The sequence below is a fragment of the Musca vetustissima genome, unplaced genomic scaffold (assembly GCF_032173495.1).
Source record: "Musca vetustissima isolate MV318-11 ecotype Yass unplaced genomic scaffold, APGP_CSIRO_Mvet_v1 utg185332, whole genome shotgun sequence".
NCBI classification, from domain to species: Eukaryota; Metazoa; Arthropoda; class Insecta; order Diptera; family Muscidae; genus Musca; species Musca vetustissima.
In genome coordinates, this window is record NW_026880046.1 from 1 (window position 1) to 18966 (window position 18966).

Below are 18966 nucleotides of genomic sequence, written 5' to 3' on the forward strand. Positions count from 1 at the left end.
CGAACACATCAATAACTTAAAGGATGTTCTACAGCAGCTTTCGTCTTCAGGCCTCAAGTTAAACCCAAAGAAGTGCAGTCTCTTCCAACGAGAGGTGAAGTTCCTGGGGCACCACGTGACGCCGGAGGGCATATCGACGGATAATGAGAAAATTCAAGCCGTCAGAGATTGACCGCAGTCCTGAAATCTCCATGAGCTGCGAAGCTTTCTGGGTCTCTGCACCTACTACCGTCGATTTGTCCCAAATTTTGCCAACATCGCCACCTGTCTACACCGCTTGACGCAAAAAGGCCAGAGGTTTCAGTGGGGCAACGACCAAGAAGAGGCATTCAGTAAACTCAAAGACATGCTATGCAGAGCCCCCATTTTGGCATACCCTATACCTGGCGGCAGGTTTGCTCTGGACACAGACGCAAGGAGGGCGGCATCGGTGGCGTCCTTTCCCAGGAAATCGACGGACAGGAAAAAGTCATCGGGTACTACAGCCGGACATTGTCGAAACCTGAGAGGAATTACTGTGTGACGAGGAGAGAGCTGCTTGCTGTCCTTGAGAGCGTTAAACACTTCCACAAATACCTATATGGCCAGCATTTCCTGCTGAGGACCGACCACGCTGCTCTCCAATGGTGGCTGCAGTTTAAGAATCCGGAAGGTCAACTAGCCCGTTGGATCGAGAGGCTCCAGAGTTATGACTTCAGAATCGAGCACAGAAAAGGCGGAAAACACGGTAATGCTGATGCCCTGTCTCGTCGCCCATGCAAGTTAGAATGCAGGCATTGCTCAAAGGCTGAGTGTATAGAGAATATCGTTGATGTCCGACTATTGCAGTTTGAGTCGGGTGAAGATTGGGGATCCCATTCTGGGCAAAATAATTTCGGCCATAGAAACGGGCAAGCGACCTAGTCGCAAAGAAATTACCTCCGAAAGCCCTCTTTTAAAATCATATTGGGCCCAGTGGGACAGTCTACTTATAATAGATGGTTGCTTATATCGCAAATGGGAGAGTGTGGACGGTAAATCTCACCGGAACTTGATCGTCGTCCCAGACTCCAAAATAAGAGATGTCTTGTCGGAGTTTCACGATGGGCCATGTGGAGGACATCTTGGCATAGCAAAAACCGCTGAAAAGGTAAAGCAGAGATTCTACTGGGTCGGCTGTCAAAAATCCATTGCCGACTGGATCGCCAATTGTGAAAGGTGCATAAGAGCTAAAGGTCCAACACGGAAGAGTCGTGGCTACATGCAGCAGTATAATTCAGGAGCCCCTTTTGAAAGAATCGCAATGGATGTAGCTGGACCGTTCCCAATAAGTGACTCTGGGACAATTGTGGATGTGTTCAGCAAAAATTGGATTTGTCGCTATGGTGTTCCATCGGAGGATCATTCCAATCAAGGTAGGAATTTTGAATCAGCGATCTTCAAGGAAATGTGTGACTCCTACGGAATCAAGAAAACCAGAACGACGCCCCTACATCCACAATCAGATGGCATGGTGGAAAGATTCAATCGCACCCTGGAAGAACATCTACGGAAAGTGGTGGACAGTGGCCAACGAGACTGGGATGAGCATATTCCAAAGTTTTTATTGGCTTGTAGATCGGCCATTCATGATTCCACATCCCGGACCCCAGCCAAAGTTCTGTTCGGAAATGAATTAAAGCTACCTGGCGATTTGATATTCGGTGCTACCCCAAACGACGATGTGAACCAAGATAAAGACAGTCAAAACTCTTTCAGATGCAGTTCGCCATCGAATAAAAATGGTTAGCAACCGCATGAAGGCAAGGTACGATCGAGCGGCAAATACCGATGGGTTTCAAGAAGGGCAACTGGTACTATTGTTCAATCCACAACGGAAAAAAGGACTATGCCCCAAATTGCAAACACACTGGGAAGGACCCTACAAGATTGTCACGAAAATAAATGACGTCGTTTATCGCATCCAGAGGAGCGACAGTCCCAGGTCGAAGATGAAAGTTGTACATTTGGAGCGGCTGACCCCCTACGGAACGGGAACTGTGCCTATTCGGGACGAACAGGCTTAAGCGGGGGGCAATGTTACGAATATAATTTTAGATTTAAGTTAATTTAGATGAATTCCGTTAATTTAAGAATTTGAATTGTAACGTAAATTTCTACCACGCAGTTTATTCGAATAACTTCACAACAACAACTACTGCATAGATTTTTCTACATCCTTCCATTTCCTCTTTCATTTTCTATTTTGTTATTGACGTACAATTCTTGTTAAACGTCATCATTGATGATCGCTTAATTCCTCTTTCTTTGTTACTCCCTCGCCTGTATATGTGTTGTTGTTATTGTTCACTCAATGTAATTCCTCTTTCTTTGTTACTCCCTCGCCTGTATATGTGTTGTTGTTATTGTTCACTCAATGTAAGTTTGTATGTGTTTGTTGCATTGGTAGATTGTTCGTAATCTAGGTGTTACTAGATCGTCTAGAAACTTCTGTAGCGACATGTTAGTCAGTTGTGAATCAGATCGCGAATTGAAACCGTCGAGTAAAGTAAAGTGCAAAGTAAAGTTGTGTGAATAAAATCATTGTAATAATCGTAATCCGAAAGAACCCGCGTTTTATTTGGTACGAGCTGTATTGGGAAATAAAACAACGTCTACACGGGATTAAGTAAAATCTAAGAACGTAACAATTGGTGTCGGAAGTGAGATTACGATAATACTACGATGAAGTTTAAGGATCTACGAGTGGAAGACTTGAAGAAGGAACTTAATAAATTGGAATTGTCCTCTACTGGCAACAAGGCTGAACTACAAAAACGTCTGTTGGATGAGTTCGAGCGCCGTGGTATGAACATCAATACATATGAGTTTGACAGTAAGGATGAAGTGGATTTATCGGAAATGGGCGAATCCAACGGTGGGGAAGTCTCGTCAGTAGCTGCCAGGGGTGACGATTTCAGAGAAATGCTGGCCAAAATGTTTGAGGAAAATTTCAGAAGGTTCGAAGAGAATTCCAGGAAGTCAGAAGAAAACTCGAGACGAATGTTCGAAGAGAATTCCAGGAAGTCAGAAGAAAACTCGAGACGAATGTTCGAAGAGAATTCCAGAAAGTTAGATGAACTCAAGGCAGAGAACTGTAGAATGAACGAGAAACTCGAGAACATTACAGAAATTATTGGAAGGAGAGTGGAAACCGTGGAGGTCCAAATTAAAGAGTTGGATAAGAAAGTGCAGTCGGTTGACGAGAAATTTCTGGCCCACGACCACAGGTTTACGAATCTGGAGAAGAAAATTTCGGAACTGGAAATTAAAGGTGGTCCGGTGCGAGCTCCTGATAACACACTAAAAATCAAACCTCCTGTATTCGACGGCTCTACATCATTCAATGTTTTCAAGTTACAGTTCGAGACAGTGGCTTCTAGAAATTCGTGGAACGACAGCGACAAAGCGGTTGCACTACTTCTGGCATTGAAGGGCAGTGCTGCTGATGTTATACAGAGTATTCCTGTCGCTTCTAGAAACAACTATGAAGATGTTATTGCTGCACTGGAACGTAAGTACGGTGGCGAACATAAACGAAACATCTACCTTATGGAATTAAGGGGAAGAGTACAGAGGGCAAACGAGACGTTACAAGATTTTGCAGCTGAGGTGGAACGTTTGGTGCTAATGACGTATCCAGGAGAGGATCACCCATTGCTGGACCGTATGAAAATCGAAACCTTTGTGAATGGCATACGTGACCCTGAGATTAAATGTGCAACATATGCGTCACCAAAAGCGTCATTTGCCGAAACCGTTTCGTTTGCTCTTGCCCAAGAGACGGCAAGAATAATTGTTAAGCCCCAGACCCACAAGATTCGTCAACTGGAGACCGAATGTTGCGAACCCAAAGCCCTCGTTAACTCGATCAAGGACGCCATGAGGCAGGTAATAGAAGAAACAAAGTCAGTAGGGATGACTAAGCCCAGGATTAGATGCTTCAACTGCGATAAAGCAGGTCATATTGCGCGTGAATGCAGAGCTAAGCGCAAACGATCCAGGTCATTGTCACCACCTCCAACGAAAGATGGTAGAAGAATGGTTCAACAGTCCACCAAGGAGTCACCGTTAAACTAAATCGAGCCAGTCCAGCGGGGCATGAACTGGGTCCCATCGACGATGGCCCCACAATCTCCATAGCAATAGTACAACAGAAAAGTCACAACCTAAGAACAACTGGGTACATCAATGGTGACAAGCGAGTTCTGACGTTAGCAACGGGGGTGCCCGCGGCAGTACACGGCAAGATTACCCTGAGACTAACTATTGCCAATAAATCGGAGAATTACGAGTTTATAATTGCCGATATCGTAGACGAAGTGATAATAGGCGCAGATTTTATGATTGCCTTTGGTATCAATCTGGATATGAAAGAGCGTGTGATGACCAGGTCTAACGTTAAACGTGGGCTACGATGAAAGTACACCCATTAGATGAAGGTACACCCATTAGACGTCTGACTACGGACCATCCAGAGATAATACCGCCCTGTGCCGAAGCAATAATATGGGTACCAATGAATGGAGATTGTGGAGCCGAGAAGTTGTGGGTGGTGGAACCAGCAGAAAACATAAACAGTAACATCCTAATAGCGAATGCCCTGGTGAAAAGCAACAAGGACGGATTGATTCCTGTTAGAGTTTTGAACCTGTCAAACAAGCAAGAGCAAATTTGCCAATTTTCCGATGTTGGACAATGCACACCAGCTGAAGCTGTAATTAATATGGAAACTAGCACCGAAAAGCCAGCAGCCATGGAGAAGAAGCACCTCGACGGCTACATAAAAGAGTGGACACACCAATTATCACCTTCCGAGAGGAACAAGGCTAAGCAGCTATTATGGAAATATGCCTCTACCTTTGCGTTGACAAAAGAGCACCAGGGAAGAACATCAGTGGTGAAGCATGAAATCCATACACCAGACGCGAGACCCATTAAACAGCCTTCAAGAAGTGTTCCCCTGGCGAAAAGAGACGAGGTCCAGAAGCTGATAAGTGAAATGGAAAAGAGTGGTGTAATAGAACCATCGTCAAGTCCATGGTGCTCCCCAGTGGTCTTGGTCAAGAAGAAAGACGGAAGCACCCGATTTTGTGTGGACTACCGAAAGTTGAATGATGTCACCAAGAAAGACAGCTATCCGCTCCCAAGAATCGACGAAACATTGGACACATTAGCCGGGACGTCATGGTTCTCTACCCTCGACCTGCAGAGTGGGTACTGGCAAGTAGAGATCGCCGAGAAAGATAAAGAGAAAACAGCGTTTGGCGTTAATGGGGGTCTCTGGCAGTTCAATGTCATGCCATTCGGACTCTGCAACGCCCCGGCTACATTTGAAAGGCTGATGGAGCGTGTGTTAAAAGGGCTGCAGTGGAAGTCGTGCCTCATATACCTGGATGACATCATAGTCATGGGACGCAACTTCGTCGAACACATCAAGAACTTAAAGGATGTTCTACAGCAGCTTTCATCTTCAGGTCTCAAGCCGAACCCAAAGAAGTGCAGTCTCTTCCAACGAGAGGTGAAGTTCCTGGGGCACCACGTGACGCCGGAGGGCATATCGACGGATAATGAGAAAATTCAAGCCGTCAGAGATTGACCGCAGTCCTGAAATCTCCATGAGCTGCGAAGCTTTCTGGGTCTCTGCACATACTACCGTCGATTTGTCCAAAATTTTGCCAACATCGCCGCCTGTCTACACCGTTTGACGCAAAAAGGCCAGAGGTTTCAGTGGGGCAACGACCAGGAGGAGGCATTCAGAAAGCTCAAAGACATGCTATGCAGAGCCCCCATTTTGACATACCCTATACCTGGCGGCAAGTTTGTTCTGGACACAGACGCAAGTGCGTGCGGCATCGGTGGCGTCCTTTCCCAGGAAATCGACGGACAGGAAAAAGTCATCGGGTACTACAGCCGGACATTGTCGAAACCTGAGAGGAATTACTGTGTGACGAGGAGAGAGCTGCTTGCTGTCCTTGAGAGCGTTAAACACTTCCACAAATACCTATATGGCCAGCATTTCCTGCTGAGGACCGACCACGCTGCTCTCCAATTATTATTACCTCCGAAAGCCCTCTTTTAAAATCCTATTGGGCCCAGTGGGACAGTCTACTTATAATAGATGGTTGCCTATATCGCAAATGGGAAAGTGAGGACGGTAAATCTCACCGGAACTTGATCGTCGTCCCAGACTCCAAAATAAGAGATGTCTTGTCGGAGTTTCACGATGGGCCAAGTGGAGGACATCTTGGCATAGCAAAAACCGCTGAAAAGGTAAAGCAGAGATTCTACTGGGTCGGCTGTCAAAAATCCATTGCCGACTGGATCGCCAATTGTGAAAGGTGCATAAGAGCTATAGGTCCAACACGGAAGAGTCGAGGCTACATGCAGCAGTATAATTCAGGAGCCCCTTTTGAAAGAATCGCTATGGATGTAGCTGGACCGTTCCCAACAAGCGACTCTGGGAACCGGTATGTCTTAGTGGTCATGGCCTACTTCAGCAAATGGCCAGAGGTTTATGCTATCCCAAATCAAGAAGCCAGGACAATTGTGGATGTGTTCAGCAAAAATTGGATTTGTCGCTATGGTGTTCCATCTGAGGTTCATTCCGATCAAGGTAGGAATTTTGAATCAGCGATCTTCAAGGAAATGTGTGACTCCTACGGAATCAAGAAAACCAGAACGACGCCCCTACATCCACAATCAGATGGCATGGTGGAAAGATTCAATCGCACCCTGGAAGAACATCTACGGAAAGTGGTTGACAGTGGCCAACGAGACTGGGATGAGCATATTCCCAAGTTTTTACTGGCTTATAGATCGGCCATTCATGATTCCACATCCCGGACCCCAGCCAAAGTTCTGTTCGGAAATGAATTAAAGCTACCTGGCGATTTGATATTCGGTGCTACCCCAAACGATGTGAGCCAAGATGAAGACAGTCAAAACTCTTTCAGTAAAGTCCACGATGTAGTTCGCCATCGAATAAAAATGGTTAGCAACCGCATGAAGGCAAGGTACGATCGAGCAGCAAATATCGATGGGTTTCAAGAAGGGCAACTGGTACTATTGTTCAATCCACAACGGAAAAAATGACTATGCCCCAAATTGCAAACGCGCTGGGAAGGACCCTACAAGATTGTCACGAAAATAAATGACGTCGTTTATCGCATCCAGAGGAGCGACAGTCCCAGGTCGAAGATGAAAGTTGTACATTTGGAGCGACTGGCCCCCTACGGAACGGGAACTGTGCCTATTCGGGACGAACAGGCTTAAGCGGGGGGCAATGTTACGAATATAATTTTAGATTTAAGTTAATTTAGATGAATTCCGTTAATTTAAGAATTTGAATTGTAACGTAAATTTCTACCACGCAGTTTATTTGAATAACTTCACAACAACAACTACTGTATACATTTTTCTACATCCTTCCATTTCCTCTTTCATTGTCTATTTTTTTGTTGACGTACAATTCTTGTTAAACGTCATCATTGATGATCGCTTAATTCCTCTTTCTTTGTTACTCCCTCGCCTGTATATGTGTTGTTGTTATTGTTCGCTCAATGTAAGTTTGTATGTGTTGTTGTTATTGTTCACTCAATGTAAGTTTGTATGTGTTGTTGTTATTGTTCACTCAATGTAAGTTTGTATGTGTTTGTTGCATTGGTAGATTGTTCGTAATCTAGGCGTTACCAGATCGTCTAGAAACTTCTGTAGCGACAGGCAAGGCTCATATAAATAGAGGAAATGGAAAGGCAGTTAGTCAGTTGTGAATCAGATCGCGAATTGAAACCGTCGTGTAAAGTAAAGTGCAAAGTAAAGTTGTGTGAATAAAATCATTGTAATAATCGATTTTACATAAATGATCGTCGTCGTTCAAGAATACTAAAGCCTTCAAGGCCAACATATAGTATTACAAAGCTCTTATCAAAGTAGACATTAAAAACCAAAAAACTTAACTTAACTAAAGTGTTTGTATATATATTGTATTGGCTCCCCAGCCGTAACTAAAACGAAAAGGAAAAATAGCAAAAAGGTAGTGAAAGCAGCAATATATGAAATTATGTCAATTATTCAGCAATAGCACTAAGGTAAATTTATGAAAAAATAGTAAAAACGAATAAAAAAGCAAGTAAACTAAATCAGGAATCAAATATTATCAAAAGTCCGAAAATGGTTAAGCAGTTTCAATCGAAAAGCATTGTTCGACTGCGAAAATATCCTTAGCTCTACTGGCAAATAGTTCCACGTTCGAGCGACACGTATAACAAACGATTTCTCAAACATAGAGTTGTATATTCTGGGTATAAATATCTGAGTACTTCTAGTAGATAACATAAAATGGAACATATTAGACAAGAATACAGGCGATCCACTCTTAATTATTCTATGGAAAGAGCATAAAATTTTACTTGTTACAAACTGCTCAAAGTTTGATCCCAAGAAACTCACAACATAGCCTGAAACATGTTCGCGACGTTGAATACCATAAACATAACGCACTATTGAGTTCACAACACGTTTCAGCCTTAAAAATACTCGATCAAGCGTGCCAGAATAAACTTCTAACCCGTAAATAATATGGGGCATCAGAAGAGCATAAGCCAATCTTCTTTTCACCCAAGGTGGTAAAAATATATCCGTAGAATATAACTTCCGGATAATGCCATAAACTTTCCGCTGGATAAAGTCAACTTGAGTATCAAAAACAAGTTTGTTATCCACAAATATGCCCAACATTTTAAAACGGTCAACAAAGTCTATTGAATTTTGATCAAGATGGATGTCAATTCTATGTGTCTGATGGCTTTAGTCTTAGCAGGATTCAATATCAGTGAATTGTCTAGACACCACTGCTTAATCTGAACAAGAGTATGGTTAATAGAATTTTCAAAATGGAACGGAGAACTCCCGTCATCACTAAATATAAGAAATATATCATCCGCAAATAAAAGCGGTTTACAGTTCACATTACAAACACAATCAGCAATATTATTTACGTAAAGAACAAAAAGCAAGGGGCCCAAAACAGAGCCTTGTGGAACACCACATGTAAGAGGGAGAATTGCAGAAGAGTTTCCATTAAATGAAACAAATTGAGTTCTACCAATCAAATAAGACATAACAAGCCTACAAGCAGATACAGAAAAATTTAATTCATTCTTAAGTTTACAAATTAACATAGAAAACGAAATAGAGTTAAACGCTTTGGTTAAATCTAACGAAACAACAACTGTATTTTTATTCATGTTAACATTATTCCTAATCATATCAGTCATATATAACAGCAATGCAGTAGTACTATGATGTCTACGATAGGCAAACTGGCCATCATAAATTTGTCTACTCACATGTGCCAGTATTTGTTCCTTAATAATGTGCTCACACAATTTAGACAAAACAGGGAGAATAGAAATAGGCCTGAGATCTTCAGAGCAACGAACAACACTAACCTTCGGTATAGGGACCACACGAGCTTTCTTCCAAGTCAAAGGAAATACAGAAGTCATTAACACAGAATTGATCAAATCAAGAACGTAATCACAAATATATGGAAAAACAAGCTTCAAAAAATCAATGGGTATTCCATCTACACCAATGGATTTAGACTTAACTTTGTTCAGAGCCACAACAATATCTTCAACATAAACAGCACAAAAAGAAAAACCATTATCAGAATTATCGATGAACAAATTGTCAAAATCGTTGGTACTGTGATTATGGAAAACAAAATTTGAATTCATAACATCGACATCAATATTACACTCCATGCCATCATCTCCTGTAATTCCAGATCCTCTAAGAAAGCGCCAGAGCGCAGTAGAACCCATCCCTTTAAACTTTCTAGAATAAAACTTCCTACGCTCTTCGAATAACGGACTTAGCTTTATTCCTGTACTTACAATATATTTTCCAACTATCAGCATTTTTGTTTTGTTGGTAAGAACAATAAGCCATATCACGAAGAGATCGAGCCAAAGTTACGGTATTCGTACTAATCCAATTATCATCCGGACGAATTTTCTTACGTACAATGGGAACAAAGGCAAACAAATCGACAATAATTGAAGATAGCAGAGAACATTTAAGATCCACATCAACAACATTTAACACTGTAAAATCAAATGCAGATAAATAGCTAAAAAATCCATTCCAGTCTATGTTCGCGTAGTCACGGTATTCAACAAATTCACAAAATGTGCTAATGTTGACATTAAGTGAGGCAAAAATTAAGGAATGGTCAGAAATAGATGGACAAATAACTTGATCAGAAAGATAAATCATGGAACAGTTGCTAACTAACATAAAATCAATTAATGAAGACGAATTATGCGACATATCATAGTGAGTAGGTATGGAATTATGTAGAATAGATAAGTTTAACCGGAAGCAGATAGAGCGGACGGACAGAGCCTTATGAGGATCGAACAAATTGCAATTAAAATCACCAACAATGACTATACTGGAATAATTCAAACATAAATCAGCATGCATATTTTCAAAAGCAGCAAAGTCACCTGGAGGAGGAAGATACACCACACCAAATAATAGTTTAACATCACCCGACAATATTTCAATAAAGAGAGACTCGCATTTTCCCAAGATAGACGACTTAAAAACGATCTTATACCGAATATCATTCATAATATAAATTCCTACACCACCACCTCTTATGTTTTGACGATCATTCCTAAGAAACTTATACCCAGGTATAGCAACAACACGGTTAGAAACTTCAGGTTTTAACCAGGTTTCAGAGACACCAAGAACATTTATGCCAGAACCAGATAGAATAGACTTCATTTCACAAAACTTAGTAGAATTCACAGAAGGTCTCATACTTCTACAATTCCAATGACCAATATTGAACTTATCATGGCAAGATCTGAGAACTCTATTAAAGTATTCATTGCTGCTAATCACTGGTCCTAAATTATCACTAAAAGACATCAATAATAAAAATTAATACAGTTACATAGGGGAACCAAATACAAAACAAAAATTCGTGTTTACTATTTAACATTATCAATTTATATAAAAAAATTTACAACCAACTCTAACGCAGCTGATCAAAAACACAATAAGAGATCAATAAAAAAATTAGAAAAAAAAAATTTAATTAAATTAAAGCAGAGTAAATAAAATAAATAACATACGATACACAAGTAGGCATCAACTGCTCACTGTATCAGCATCACGAAGCAGAGCATCACATTGACTTGCATTGTAAGTTTCCTCTCTACCATCCACAAATACCAGCAAAGCTCTCGGCACATCAGAATTTAAAATTTTAAATTTCTTCACAACGGATAATTGACGAAGTCTCTTGCATACAAAATTCAACTGAGCAGCCAAGGGGGAGAAATGATCATTCAAGTACACACGATTTCTCAGGTCGTCACCTTGTCCACTCAAAATATCAGATACTCTGAGATTACGAGTCTTAAAATATTCTCTCATCAAATCATCACGTTTAGAAACTTTGTTAAACTTAACGAGAATTTGTTTTCTGTGATTGATATAACAGACATGTTGAATATCAAAGCTAGCAACAGGTACATTAAAAAAGGACCCCAAGGCAATCACAGGAGCTTCCAAGTCATTAAGTCCTGCAGGCAGACCACTAATTAAAATGTCAGAACGATTCAATCTTCTATGAATTATATTGTCCTCCTTCTCAAGAGCAACAAATTTTGTAGTAGTAGTAGTTTCAACACGCCGAATATTACTATTGCATTCCTTGATGTCAGACTTCATCTCTGCAACACACGAGCTCACTTCTTTCCTTATACCATCCAAAACAGTTTTAATAGAATTTTGCTCTGTTTGATAATTCTGCATAAAGTTATCTAATTTCTCTGTCAGACTGTTTATTTTTTCTAAAATGCCATCGTTATTACAGTTGCCATTTAGATTAGGTTCACAAGCAGGGCAAATAAACGCAAACGATTTTACCGTCTTTAAAACATGCAGATTCTTTTCATCAATATTTGCACAAGATGTATGTATCCAACAGTTACATGCTCGGCATAGAACACTACTTTGCGTCTTAGTAATGGATCCATCACACAATTTGCATTTAGCAACTCTAGTAGCAGGCATATCAAAAGAACCGGTAAACAACAACAGCCAAAGAAGAAGCAGAAAAGCAACAGCAGTAACAGCAACACACCAACAAAGCAACACAGCAAGCTTATGCAATAAAAATGCAATGCAAAAATGCACGAATTGTAATTCGTTTAAAAATTATAAAAACTCCGGAAATTTTTATAAACCGAAATTATATAAACAATAACAGTGGCACCAATGTATATTTCAAATAGTTTAATCGATGATAAACGGCAATATAAAAGAAATGATCAGCTGCGATAAAAAAACGACGTCTACTCAGACATAGGGATCTATAGATTATGTACGTTATGCGAAATTTCATGCAAATCGAAAGTAATATAGGGACTTTGGTGCATCTTTTACATAAAATCGGGCGAAAATATACAGTGGTGATCACGCAATTAAAACATTTATTGTGGTAAACATTTTTTGATCAGCTCTCGATTCGTTTGAAGTACTTATGAATATTTTTTATTTGGAGCACTTCGATATACTGCACCTCAGAGATTTAGTGTGAAAATAGAAAATTATTTCATGTAATTTTTCCATAAATAACGGTTTTTATGAAAATACTTCGACTTTGAAGTGCCCACATAATTAAAACATTGTGTGATTTTTTACTCTACTTCATTTTTTTAATATATTTTTAAAAAAGCTCTTTAATTTAGGTAAATTGTGTAAACTAAGCTCCGATAAAATCATTTACAGATAAACATTTTTGAAAAAATCTGTTAAATCTATCAAAATTGCCAAAAAAATTGTACAGTACACCTAAAATTCAGAAAATCATCATTATTATAGAAAATAAAGGTCCGAATGCACCAGAAATTGCTAGAATTAGAAGAAAACAATAAATAATTCTCCAAATAAATAAATATTTGAAATAAAAACTCAAAAAATGGGAATTAACCTAAAGGAACGATTCAACTTCGAGACTTTATTGAAGAAGGTTGGAATATTTTTGCAGTATGTGAGAAAATATCGATTGATATTGGCATTTCTTATATCAAGTCGATTGTTCGAGTAGTACAGAATATATTTTATCAAAAAAAAAAAAAATCAGTCACAACGGAACCAACAGAGATCAACTCCTATGTTGACGAGTTACAAACATATGCACAAAGTCATAATACCCTGTACAACAATGCGGTGAAAGTTATAATGAGCCCAAGACAAAAAAGAAATGTATTCTGAATCATTCGCGAGCGAATTTTTGTGCACCCTCCATAAAGTTTTTAAAATTCCTCTAAAAATGTGAATTCAATTATATAATGTAGAATGAATAATGACGATAACTTATATTATTCAGAAATGACGCAAAATTGTGCCGGTTCTAGGAAATAAATGACGCAACAACCCTAAATCCTGAATTTTCTGTTGTATGTAAATGTGCTTTTATTCATGTTCACAATCCAGTCGATTATACTTGATGTATACGCAATGGAATTGACGTTTGAGATCGATTGGATTTCGTAAATCTAAAGGCAACATTACTGAGAGTTAATTCTACCAGCAGCTGTGCTCATACAGCTACCTTATTAAATCTGCTTTGATCATGATCAATATCACAGTACTATTGAAATGCAACACTGGCTTTATGCGGAGAATAATACATCTCATAGAAGAAAGTACCAAAAGTTGCAAGTGTTAAAAGTAAGAAATTAAGTGATCTTATTGTTTTTTTTTATACCATCGTTGTCAATTTGTTGTGGGAAGGAAATTGTTATTGTTGCTTTTCAGATTTGATACAAATATTTTAAACTGTATTCAAATATAGATAAAACAATTGTGCCTTTAGCAATCTATTATGAGCCGAGATGAAAACTTGTGTTGGTTTCATGGACGGCTATCTCGCGAGTCTGCGGAAGAAATATGCAAAAGTGGTAAATTAAATGGTATTTTTAATATGTATTTGATTTAATTCACATATTTTCAACATATGTAAATTTTTAAGGCGAGGAGGATGGTACATTCCTTGTCCGCGAAAGTAATACTGCTGCGGGTGATTTTGTGCTGACCTTGTTACACCAGGGCGAGGTTTGCCATTATCAAATAAGACGTCATGGGGAGGACGCGTTTTTCTCAATTGAAGATAAAGTAAAGATTTTGCATGGATTGGACACATTGGTTGAATATTACCAGCAATCGGCCAATGGCTTAGTAACCAAACTCACCAAGTTCATTCGGAACGATCCGCCACCGAATGAAACACGTAGTCATGGAAATACCAACTTGCTTCATCGTGCAGTTATGAATAACAATCATATTGTTGTATCGGAACTCCTGAAGTGTGGCTATCGAAATGTGGATGCCAAAAATCAAAATGGGCAAACCGCTATGCATCTGGCTGCATTGTACGGTGATGAAGCTATGCTCAATCTGTTACTAAACGCAGGAGTAAATGTTAATTGTATGGATACGGATAATAACATGCCACTTCATGTAAGTTCGGAACTACGTTTATTGGACTTTAGATCTAATGGTTTGTGTATTTTTAGTACGCTGCCAGACATCAGCGTGGCAGCTTTATACAACTTTTAATAGCTGCACATGCCAATGTTCAGGGTCGCAATATTCGAAACGGCTATGTGCCTTTACATGAAGCAGCGAAACACGGCAATTTGGAAGCAGTAAAGGAATTGTTGGCTGCTAATGTACCACTTCTGCCTCGTACATCTATGGGAGAATTTCCCATTGATTTGGCAAAGGAAGCTAATCATGAAAAGGTGGTACAATATCTGGAGACATATAAATTGAAACCAGCAAACACAAATAGATCACAGTGGTATCACGGAACTCTAAATCGGGAAGAAGCAACGGAAGTTTTAAAAACGTTTGCAGCGAAGTTCCAAATAGAAAATACTACAACTGAAAACGGAATTCAAAATGCTAACGTCGATGCATCAGGTTGCTTTCTGGTTCGCTTTTCTGAGAGAAAAACTGCAGGAACTGGTTATGTATTAACCCTGCTATATGATAATGTTGTGAAAAATTTCATAATTTCACAGTCGGTAAGTTCAAATAATATGAAATATTCTGATCTATATTTTGTCCAAAATCAGGAGAAAATCCATATGTTTGTAATTTATGTTATCAACAAAAGAGTAGGATTAGAACAGCTTGCCTATTTTAAAATAAAAAAACATCCCAAATTAATATTGATTATAGTGCGCAAAGGTCATAATTAAATTAAAAAATAAGTGTATTTGATTTTATTTAAATTGTTACTGCAAGAATTTACTATTTTGTGTCGATCATAAAGGAGAAGTTATAAATAATTTCTACAGTATATTACCTCTATTAAGGTTCAATAGAAATAATGTGTTTTTTTTGATTGTTTTTAATGGTAATTTTCATTACAACTGTCATTATTCAGTAGATTCCCACAAACACAAAAAACACACACACAATTTAAGTTATCTTATAAATGTATCCTATCATTTACAGTCAAAATTTTTATACATTGATGACGGGCCGTTCTTACCAACATTAGAGCACTTAGTGGAACATTTCATGCGTTTTGCTGATGGGTTGCCTATAAATCTCAAATATCCTGTTCTTCCAAAACCAAAACCTCCATTACCTTTGTTTTCAACAATGCCACGAACATCTAAAAAATCGTCCGAAGCCATACAAGTGCCACAATGCTCTACTCAGCATATAGCTAAAAGCCCCCCTATGGAGAAGGAGGCAGCACTACAATTGCCCCATAAGAATTCCCATACATTATCTACCATACATCACCACAACAATACCAAGAAGAAATCAAAGGAATCATCCGTATTCAGCACGTTGAAATTGAAAAGTCCCAAAAAGACCAGCATCTTAGAAAGTATGAGTACATTACGAAAAAGTAAGCTGAAACAAAAATCAATATCATGTGACGACAAACCTCAAGTGCCCTGCAACGAGGAAGAACTCAAACAGGCTGAAACATTATTGAAGGACTTGTCCTTTTCGACAGATTTTGCAAGTTTAAATTTAATCAACAATAACGGTGGTCAAAATGAATTGTATAATGTTCCCAAAAATAATGCAGCAGTTAATAGTGATACTCTCACGTCATCTTTAGATTCTAAGATGAAACCTGAATCTAAAACTGAAGAAGAAGTTGAATATTTTACAAAAAGTGATGTTATTATTGAAAGAGAGCGAAATCAACAAATTCCAACCGAAAGGTAATATACATATACATATTGTCATTGACTATCATCATTATTGCATAGTTTTGGATTTAAAGGAATATTTTCGCAAAATTTACAAAATGTTGGTCATTTAAGTTAATTTACTTGGAAGCTTCGGCTTTGTTAATGTAATTGTGACTGAACCGAAAATTTTATTATTTTCAAGACATACATAATGAGGATTGATAAAATGGAAATACTGCCCATATTCAATTCGGTTTATTTTAAACAAATTGATTGTAATATATTAATAGGACAGACTCATGTTGAAATATTGGATAGACATAAATGTCTAGGATTGGTACTAGATAATAAACTTAACTTTGGGTACCACATAGACACTATTCACTCTAAAATTTATTTTGTTTTGCGTAAGTTGTATTCAACAAGCATTTTTTTGCCTACTTGGGTTAAAATGAGAATAGCTCATGCAATTTTGATGCCACGGATCCTCTATGCTCTTGAAGTTTTCACAGGGACTTCTGAATATAACTTTTTAAAATTGCAACGTATTGTTAATACCATTGTAAGGTTCTTTGATGTTCGTATACGTGAACATATTTCTGTTTTTGTAACCAAGTTCCTCGGATGTTCTTTTCGAGAGTTTGTTGATATGCGCAATACGTTGCACTTTTTTAAAACTGTTAAAAGCGGATACCCAAAGCTCTTGCTTAATCTTTTTACATTTTCCCGTTCTACTAGGAATACTCAAATTAATATACCACATATACGTAACTCTTGTTTTGAAAAATATTTTGTGGTTCGAGTAGCCAGGGTCTGGAACTATTTGCCGGTTGATTTACGCATATTTTCTCACTCAAATAATGCTTTTCGCTTGAAGCTTAGAATGTACTTATCAAGTCACACCGACTAAATTGACGTTTCTCTATACATTTCTTATACTTATTTACATATTATAATATGTAATAGTTGATGATGTGGGATATGTTATTGTTAATGGGACTTATGTATATTTATTTTAGTAACACCTATAATGTAAATAAAGGCTGGGGAGCCAATTCAATTAGAATTAAGATTTTAGAATTAAAATTCAGGTTATGATTTGCAATGTAATATATTATGTTTGGCCATGAAGGCTTTGTATTACATTATGAATAAATAAATAAATAAATAAAAAAAAAATAAATAATTATATTTTCTTTCCTTACAGTCTGTCGCCAAATGCAAATGGTTATATACCAACAGTAGATATTCGCGTCTTTGCCGAACCCTATATCGATGGTGATAGTTACATGACTAAAGATGAACTTGAAGCATCTGCAGCCGAACTCAGAGAGTTTTCACATAATCCAGAACGATTAGATTCGTTAATATCCACAACATCCAATGAAAGTGAAATGGTGCGATATCTAAATCGACAAACAAGTACAGCATCTGTAGAAACGTCCAGAGCTAGTTCAAAAGTAAATTACTTGATCCCACCTGATTGTCTTAAACTTGAATCGATAATCGGAGAAGGCGAATTCGGGTCGGTTTATCGAGGATATCAAATTCAAAGAATTGGAGGCGATATGAGACGTCGTGAGGTGGCCATAAAAACATTGCGTGACGAACACTGTCGGACAAATAAGCAGGAGTTTTTACGAGAAGCCTCCGTAATGATCCGGCTTAAACATCATTGCATTGTTCAGTTAATAGGAATATCGAAAGGCTCCACTTTGATGATGGTTCAGGAGTTGGTACCATTCGGTTCGATGTTACATTTCATATTGGACCACAAGGAGAAAATTAATCCTAACTATGAACTGAAATTGTGGGCTTCTCAAATAGCATGTGGTACGTAAGATAATCGAAAGTAACAACAATAGTATATTATAGATATTATTTTATAGGCATGCAGTATTTGGAGAAACATCACTTTGTTCATCGCGATTTAGCAGCTCGAAATATTTTGTTAGCATCAAGAAATCAAGCCAAAATAAGTGACTTTGGACTATCTCGAGCTTTAGGAAATGACAACGAATGTTATCAAGCCAGTCAAGGTGGCAAATGGCCCATTAAATGGTATGGTTAATAATGGCATATTGTCAATTATGTCTTAACTACTGTTGAATTGTATTTAGGTATGCTCCAGAAAGTTTTAACAATGGAATATTTTCACATGCCAGCGACGTGTGGTCATTTGGCGTCACCTTGTGGGAAATGTTTTCCTTGGGAGAACCTCCTTACGGTGACATACGTGGCGTGGATGCAATTAAATTGATTGAGAGTGGTCAGCGTTTGCCTAAACCCCCCCTATGTCCGGAACACATTTATGAAATAATGTTAAATTGTTGGAATTACAAAGCTAAAGATCGTCCCACATTCCGATATCTTACAGAATTTTTTGCGCGTGACCCAGATTATCAAAACATTTTAGAACTAGTTAAAACTGATCACATCAGTTGAAGAATACTCAATACAAATCTCTTTCTTTTTTCATTTTTATTATATTTTCATCGATTACATTCAAGTGCAATTCTATAATCATCGATATTTTAAGTGTACTTGTCCTTATTTTTTGAGAACGTGTGGTATTTTATCCTAGAGTATTAAACAATCCAATTCCATAATTTATTACATATATAAAATATGTATTTAAGTTATATGTGTTGCCGAAATTCGTGTCATTGGTATCTATTAAGTTTGATCT

The 18966-nt window shown here is 38.4% G+C and overlaps 1 protein-coding gene across 1 annotated transcript; it reads left to right on the plus strand.

The window, feature by feature from the left end:
* The first annotated feature begins 13936 nt into the window (after positions 1–13936).
* LOC133325368 (tyrosine-protein kinase Shark) lies at positions 13937–18724 on the plus strand. Its single transcript, XM_061534140.1, has 7 exons — positions 13937–14012; positions 14084–14571; positions 14628–15209; positions 15577–16307; positions 17485–18110; positions 18167–18338; positions 18398–18724. The coding sequence occupies exons 1-7, from the start codon at positions 13937–13939 to the stop codon at positions 18720–18722; spliced, it is 3000 nt and encodes a 999-aa protein (XP_061390124.1). The 3' UTR covers positions 18723–18724.
* Positions 18725–18966: the final 242 nt, after the last annotated feature.